The 9,368-nt window shown below is 34.1% G+C and overlaps 1 protein-coding gene across 1 annotated transcript; it reads right to left on the bottom strand.

Annotated features, from left to right (window-relative positions):
* Positions 1–8,932, bottom strand: LOC125028952 (the record flags this gene model as incomplete). Its single annotated transcript, XM_047618602.1, is given in 4 exon segments — positions 1–1,018; positions 3,095–3,311; positions 6,062–6,236; positions 8,722–8,932. Coding segments are annotated over 3 exon segments (1,409 nt in total), but the record flags the coding sequence as incomplete, so codon positions are not given.
* Between the last annotated feature and the right edge of the window lie 436 nt (positions 8,933–9,368).

Genomic DNA, 9,368 nt, shown 5'->3' with positions numbered 1-9,368 from the left:
ACTTTACAAGGCAGTGAAGATACTTTGCTTTGTATATTTTCAGCTGGATTACTTTGTCTTCCTTTTGACAACTTCTCAATAGATTCAGTAAAGCCCGGGGAGGTTAAGATTCCTTTATTCAGTACCCGATGAGTAGTAAGGAAATGTAGTATATCAACCTCTGCTTCACAGACCGGCACTTGGCAGAGAGGACGAGACATATCAAAATGATCTAATACAAGGTAGCACTTCATTGTAACAGTCTTGACATTTTGATTCCAATCCACTTCACGCAAAGGAACTGTAACAATACAGCTTGGTGTGAAAGAGTGACTATCAAGTCTGACTAATTCATAATGCCTGCCATTTAGTGTCGGAACAGAGATACACAGTGCCCACCATTTACCCTCTAATTCAAATCCAACTTTCTTGTTCGTAAATTCAATCAAAGCACTGTAAGACACCACCTGCCCTATAGTTTGTTGCTCAACTCTAACACTTGCTGAAAACATACATTCTTCTGAATCCGTTAAAAGGAATGATAATATATTCAATTGTTTTATGTAGAGATTTAGATTGTGAATATGTTTGCCTTCCACTTCCATTCTCTCCGAACATCTCTTGATCCCCATCATAGTTTCCTTGATAGATGATGGGGCACCGTCATTTTTCGTTTTAGTATCACTTTTTGCCTCTTCTTTGCCCTTAGAAATCAGTGAACTCCAAGTGACATTATATTTACGTCCATCACATGTTGCCAATTCCACGGTGTCCTTATCCCTTTCCATAATTCTAATGATGCCCACATACGGTAGTTTATGATGTCTAAACTCTGGAAACTGTCTTGAATCAAGAGAGAGACGGCATATCCAAGAGCTGAATCCATCACAGAGAACAAGTGCATCATTATGGGCACAGCAGCTCAGCACCATATATGGGAGGGATTTGGTAAACCACGAAACTTTGGATGATCCACTTGCTTGACCAGTATAGACTGTTCCACTTTTGCCAACTACAGCGAGTAGCATAATATCACCAGCTAAAAAGAAAAAAAATATAAATAGGAATATGTGATACATCTATTATACATATATGGGTATATATGTATATCAACAACTAAATAAATATATAAATATATAAATGTGTGTGTGTGTGTGTGTGTGTGTGTGTGTGTGTGTGTGTGTGTGTGTGTGTGTGTGTGTGTGTGTGTGTGTGTGTGTGTGTGTGTGAGTGTGAGTGTGAGTGTGAGTGTGAGTGTGAGTGTGAGTGTGAGTGTGAGTGTGAGTGTGTGTGAGTGTGAGTGTGAGTGTGAGTGTGAGTGTGAGTGTGAGTGTGTGTGTGAGTGTGTGAGTGTGTGAGTGTGTGAGTGTGTGAGTGTGTGAGTGTGAGAGTGTGGGAGTGTGTGAGTGTGTGAGTGTGTGGGTGTGGGTGTGGGTGTGGGTGTGGGTGTGGGTGTGGGTGTGGGTGTGGGTGTGGGTGTGGGTGTGGGTGTGGGTGTGGGTGTGCGTGTGCGTGTGCGTGTGCGTGTGAGTGTGAGTGTGCGTGTGAGTGTGCGTGCAAGTGTGCGTGTACACGCGCATGTGTGTGTGCGTTTGCGTGTGCGTGTGCGTGTGCGTGTGCGTGTGCGTGTGCGTGTGCGTGTGCGTGTGCGTGTGCGTGTGCGTGTGTGTGTGTGTGTGTGTGCGTGTGTGTGCGTGTGCGTGTGTGTGTGTGTGTGTGTGCGTGTGTGTGTGTGTGTGCGTGTGTGTGTGTGTGTGTGCATGTGTGTGTGCGTGTGTGTGTCAGTGTGTGTGCGTGTGTGCGTGCGTGTGTGTGCGTGCATGTGTGTGCATGCGTGTGGGTGTATGTGTGTGCGTGTGGAAGCGTGTGGGTGGGTGTGTGTGCATACTTCAGAAATGGTAAGAAATATCAGAAATTATTATGACTTTTTGAGAACCAAATATAAGTTACTTGGTAATTATCATAACTCATTGTACCAATATTTTTCCAGATAATTTTCTTTCAAATCATATATCCTAAAAATCTGGAAAAGAGATGATAGTATTAAGGGACATACATATATCTTCCTTAACTTGTAAAGGAAGATTAATACTCTTAAATGCAATCTATAAATAAGTAGAGAAAAAGCAAGTTTAAATATGAATTTAATATGCAGAAACTTTCATTTTTACTTTTTTCTCTTTTCAATATCCAACACACAGGATACTGTTACTTGGCATATATAACTATACTTTATACTGGGTGTACCAAGATACAATATCCAAAAGCTTCTGTCAACAAGTTTCCACTCAGTACAAAATTTATGAAAAAATACATGCAGCTATATCCAATCTCAACAATTAATCATGAATCATTTCTAAAAATTATGCAGTAGTGCCTAAAGCAAAATATATATATTTGTTTAATATCTTAATGCATTGGCAATAGGCACTTGTACTGTCCACTGTTGATTAATCTACACTGCACACCAATGGCAAGTGATTACTACAAAGGAATAATTAATTGGCCTTATGTGACCTCCCCATGCTTTGATTTTTTAATATCTTTTTTGAATAATATTAACACATTGGATCCAGGCATTTGGCTATTTGAGTGCTGACTCACTTGTGTGAGTGGCTTTTAGGTTTAGGTCCAGTCTACATGAACAATCATGTGCAGTATCAAGACTCACTGCCTCTCTTTTTCTTTGCAAGCACTTTTTGTTTTTTTGGCATTTTCCAACTTCAATATATATATATGATGTTTGTTATGCAGACTCCATATTAAACTTAGGGAGTTTACATTTCTGCACAGTAGAATCACAAGAAGTGACATTATGTTAGTTGTAATTTTCTTATATTTTGCATTATTCAGTTTTCTGTAATACACCCTGTGCTGCCAGTCATGGAGAGCAGGAATAAGATCTATATCCCTAATGGTTTTCATTCTAAGAAGAACAAATTGGCACAATTGTTTTTCAGATCAGAAAGATTCACTATTCTGTATATTTTCATTCACCAGTTGATAGACTAAAATATTTTTTAGCTATAATCAATGATAATACTTCTTAAAATAAACATAAAACAATCAATAAGTTGGTCATAAATTCTGATATACAATTATGTGTGAGACATACCTTTCAGAGTACCACACCATACTGGCGGCTCTGCAATATGGCACAAGGAGAAAACCACACCAGGCTCCCTTGCGTTGACACCGACAATGAGTCCTGTATCACACATAACCAAAGCATGTTTAGGTCCTCTCTGTGCACTGGTGCTGTTGTCACTGGTACCAAATACTGCTTTCTCCACTTTATCATTTAAACTGACAGGGTATAGATTTCCACATGTCTGAAAGATGACAAAAAGAATGAAAACCTCTGCCTTATTCAGATAAAATAGTTTTAACAAAAATACTTCACAAATTGCTCTTTGAGTATATTTTTCCATATTTTTTTTTTTTTTTCTTAGTAAAATCTAGAACTATCTGACTGTGCAATAAATGCTGCAAAAAAGCAAGTGCTTTTCTTGTAAGTAATACACATCTTCAAAATAAAAGGAAAGTCATTCAAATACAAAATAACATCATACTTCAATTTGCATGGCTGAATGTTATAAGCAGTATCCAAAAATGTAAAATCTTTTATTGGTCATTCTTTCCTTCCTCTTTATTAATTCTAACAAATTTTGTTATACGTGGCTAGCTCCTGATTTACACTACTGAGATATAAATCCATGAAACCTATCAATAGTTACAATATTGGTGGCAATCTAAATGGTGCAGCATCAAAAGATCACCGTGGGCCTCTGTGTTATCATCACTCTAGCAACAGCCATCAAGCCTCAGATCTTACTGATCAGTCCAAGTTCAGTCTTGCCTATGGTGAAGGTTAGTTGGCCTTTGTTGGAATTTTTTTTTTGTGATACATAATCTTTGCATAAGACTTCGTAAAGAGTGAAGATTAAATGGCTTGCAAGAATATTCTATGGGTACACATTAATATATACAAATTTGCAGAAAGAACTGCTAGACATGCAATACACAACAATTTCCTCATACGTGATGAACCCTCATGCATGCATGTACGTGCGTACGTACGTACGTAGTTATGTATGTATGTGTGTGTGTGTATGTGTGTATGCATGTATGTATACATGTATGTATGTATACATGTATACATGTATACATGTATACATGTATACATGTATACATGTATGCATGTATGCATGTATGCATGTACATATGTATGCATGTATGCATGTACATATGTATGTACGTTCATATGTATATATGTACGTACGTATGTATGTACGTATGTACATGTGTACGTATGTAAGTATGTATGTATGTATGTATGTATGTATGTATGTATGTATGTATGTATGTATGTATGTATGTATGTATGTATGTATGTATGTATGTATCTACCTATCTTTTCATCTATAATTATTTCTTTCTTGTACAGAAAAGGTATGTATGTATGTATGTATGTATGTATGTATGTATGTATGTATGTATGTATGTATGTATGTATGTATGTATGTATGCATGTACGCATGTACGCATGTACGCATGTACGCATGTACGCATGTACGCATGTACGCATGTACGCATGTACGCATGTACGCTTTGTACGCTTTGTACGCTTTGTACGCTTTGTACGCTTTGTACGCTTTGTACGCTTTGTACGCTTTGTACGCTTTGTACGCATTGTACGCATTGTACGCATTGTACGCATTGTACGCATTGTACGCATTGTACGCATGGTACGTATTGTACGTATTGTACGTATTGTACGTATGTATGTGTGTATGTATCTACCTATCTATTCATCTATAATTCTTTCTCTCTTGTACAGAAAAGGTATGAATGAGAATCAATATCTTCACAATGCAAGAAATGTAGTCTACCAGTTTTGATTATTTCTTTGTCAAAAATACTTATCGAAACCACGAAAATACATCTCTAAAACTGTGGAGATAGTCATTCTCATTTATGCCTTTTATCCAATTGTTGTAATGAACACGGGTCATCCTTATATCTTTATATATATATATATATATATATATATATATATATATATATATATATATATATATATATATATATATATATATATATATATATTATATATATATATATATATATATATATATACACAATATATATATATATACATATTAATATATAAATATATATATATATGCATGAACCGTATTCATGTTGACAAGTGTAGAAAAGGTATGAATGAGAATGAATATCTTGTCTTGTGAAGATATTCATTCTCATTCATACCAGTTCTACATATATGTACATATACATATATATATATATATATATATATATATATATATATATATATATATATATATATATATATATATATATATAATATATAATATAATATATATATGATATATATATTATATTATATATTATATATATATATATATATATATATATATATAATATATAATATAATATATATATATATATATATATATGATATATAATATAATAAATATATTTATTTATATATATATATATATATATGATATGATATAATACTATATATATATATATATATATATATATCCATATATATATATATATATATATATCCATATATATATATATCCATATATATGTATGTATATATGGATAGGTATATATGTATATGTTTGTTTGTTTGATTTTCCTCATGTCCTCTCCTCATATGAATTTCACGTGATAATTTCTTCAAATCCTAAACATTAATGAATTATTCATATACTTCTGGTTCCACTGTACATTAAAGAATATCTTACGCTTGACATATAAGTTTTTCTCTATTTCAGGCTATAAGAAAAACTTTAAGGCATAATCAGATTTCCATGTTATAACCTCAGCTGGTGCACTCTATCTAAAATACAAAATTACAGGTACCATACATTACTATCAAAATAAGTATTGTTTATTATATTAAGGCAAAATCACTGATGACTATGAAACTGGTAATGAAGATATATTTTTCAATGTAAAGACATTATCTCTTCTAAAATACCTTCATATCCTCATTACCTATCAGTATTTAAACAAGAAACTGGAATCATTGACCAACCTTGCCATCAGTCAAGAAAGCACCCGCTGTGCTACTTGCTTTCCCTTCACCTCCATGTGGCTGCCACTTCAGGTACAGTCCCTGGGACGTCTTTACTAATGCCATATCACAGCCTTTAAGTTGGCTGTGAGACACAACAAGGTCCTTCATGGAGAGAATCGATGCAGTCTGCATTCTGTGAACAAATAAATAATATCAGACTATCTCAACATTTTTGCAAAATGAAGAAATGAAATATTCAGTGTGCATATTTGTTAAAGCTAACATCCTTGTTAATCAGAGAAAAGACAAAGGATCTGTAGGAAAAATCCTTCATATGCTAAATAACACAGTCAGTCCCAGACACACTGAACCCACCTTGGCTAGAAACATAGGATATATTTTCAAGATTGGTTACCACTGATCGGACTAGAATGGAATGGGACATGTTGTTTTGGGTGGGTATGGTTGGGATGGGGCAAGGCAAGATTGCTTTTTTGTGTGGGAATTTATTTCCCCACTGTTGCAGCTGTAATTATACCAGTATTTTTTTTATAATACAGGCCCCAAAAATCTTTAATTATATATATCTTTCTAAGTATCATGTTAAATGAGTATCATGTTAAGTTAAATGAGTTTCTGATGTAGATACAATATGGCATAAGGTAAAGTACACAAAATCAACTGACTGATCAATTCCTCTTTTATGACACTGTTGTTGTAAAACAACAATAAAAACAGACCTTGTATCAGATGTGATCAAGCAATCATTGTGATCTACATACCTTCAGCATTCCAGCAGTCCAAAAGACCTCCAAGTATATTAAACAAAATAAAACTTGGGCAGTAACTCACCAAGGAATTTCACATTCCATAAACACTTTTAAATATGATTCATATATACAAATAAACAAAAAAATCACTGTCATTATTCATTCCATAAATCAAATATTTTCTTATTCAATTCAATTGTGTCAGAGAAGCAAAATGCTTTAGAATGCATAGATCTATTAAACATTCACCGAGATTTATGTTCTGTCCCCTGTGGTTTTTGGTGAATTTTGTTACATACAGATGGCTCCATATGTGCTCAGCCGGCAAGGAGTCAATCAGTAGGTCCAAGTTACCGATCCTGATTTTCCCATTCCTTGAATTACCGGGAAAATGTGCTTTTCTTATTAATACCATTGCTATCAATACTGTTATTATTGTTATTGATGTTATGATTATCAAATTGTCATTAGAGTATTTTAGACAATGAAATGACACAAAAGACCCTTTATTTAAGTGTAGGAAAAGGGTAAACAGGTGAGATAGGTAATTCTAATAACTGGCTATTTGGTGATTAAGAACTTGTTAATCATATAGACAGTGTATCATAAACTATCTGTATCTCTAAAATTACAACTCAATCACAGCATTGTGCAAAACTGTGTTAAGAACACAATAACACTTAAGCAGCTACACTATTTTGGGATGAACACAAAACACTAAAGTTTAATGCAAACTTGGCTAATTTAAGTCAGGTTAAAATTAGATCAAAACACATATTCACAACTAATCATTATTCATTTCTCCTTAGTGCCCACAAGTACCTCCGGCACAAAATAAAAAATAAGTTATACCAAAATTTTTATAATTTTCCATAAAAAAATAACAAAACTGAGAATACCAAATAGTCAGAATACATGAAACACTGAAAGGAAACTCGGCAAAGGGGTTAAAATTTCACTGGCCTAAGTGTTCCTAGGAAACAAAACGAAATTTTTCTTTTCTTTGAATTCTACACAAAAACAAAAATATGATAACAGTTTCCTCATATTTTCCCCATTTTTCATATTGCATTTCATTTGTACATTTCTCTTCAGCCTTGTTAATAAATCAGACAAATTAATGGGATCCTTTCTATGCCAGTCATAGAAATAACACATCAATCTACCCTGCTGAAGTTAACTTGTTCCTCAAATTACAAAACCAAATACATATCAAATATAATGACCAGTAGTGAATATATAAAACATTTGTCTAGTATTTACATAATATACGATAAGCATGCAATTACTCATCAAAATAAATATTAATCACAATAATCCTACCCAAACAAATGTCAAGGCTCTAATGCTTCATTCTCCGCCACAGGCAACTTTCAACAAACCATCAAGAGATATATTCTGAGGAGAAAATGTTTACGGCATTTCCCGGCGCTTTATTCACCGAACATGAAATCAGCCTAAGCTCATTTCAATAGAGTTGGTTGAGATTACATAATAAAATGACTTCAATTCTCATTCAGAAATGGATATTATGTATTCACCTTCACCATCCAATTTATCTAAATATGCTGTTTACTGTGACCATCTATTTTTCATCTATTTTTCGTGGCAAAAACATCAAAATCTGTTGGTCTCTCCTGAAGTGTGAAGTAAAGAGGACAAGGCATCGTTTAAAGCTGCCTCCTTCTACATAATCACACCGAATACAATAGAAACAGACAGATAAAGACAAAAGCACTGACACAACACCACAACCAAAAGCAGAGTAAATAACTAACAACCACCAACCCTCTCTTCCCAAACCAATAACATTTACACTCTTCTGGTAACTAATTCACGAGGAATTAAACAGCACACGATCCTAAATAGTACAGACTCCACACGGGCATAAGATTTACTCTAATTCACCTATTTCGTTGTTAATTATCGCTTAAATAAAGGAATATGAGGCGAGGCTACATCTGAATTGCCGCTCCCTCTCGCCGTCAACACAATTGTAAACATTGCTTTCCATCATTTTTCAGACATGGAAAATAAGTATCTAAAGAAGTTGATTGACATGTAAAATCTATAAATGTAAAAACAATATATATGTATATGTATGTACATGTATGTATATATATAGAGAGATATATGTGTGCATATGTGTGTATGTCTGTGTGTGTGTGTGTGTGTGTGTGTGTGTATGTGTGTGTGTGTGTGTGTGTGTGTGTGTGTGTGTGTGTGTGTGTGTGTGTGTGTGTGTGTGTGTGTGTGTGTGTGTGTGTGTAAGTGAGTGTGCGTGTGCGTGTGCGTGTGCGAGAGCGTGTGCGTGTGCGTGTGCGTGTGCGTCCACGCGCGTATGTGTGCTTAAACATGTAGATGCGTATATGAATATATTTATTAATTTATTCATTTATTTATATATTTATATATAAATAAATGAATACACACACACACACACACACACACACACACACACACACACACACACACACACACACACACACATGCTGTACATACATATATACAAATATATATACAAATATATATATATATATATATATATATGCATA

Source organism: Penaeus chinensis, chromosome 9 (assembly GCF_019202785.1).
Source record: "Penaeus chinensis breed Huanghai No. 1 chromosome 9, ASM1920278v2, whole genome shotgun sequence".
NCBI classification, from domain to species: Eukaryota; Metazoa; Arthropoda; class Malacostraca; order Decapoda; family Penaeidae; genus Penaeus; species Penaeus chinensis.
The sequence above is the reverse complement of the archived record's forward strand: the minus strand, read 5'-3'. Positions and strand labels throughout refer to the sequence as shown.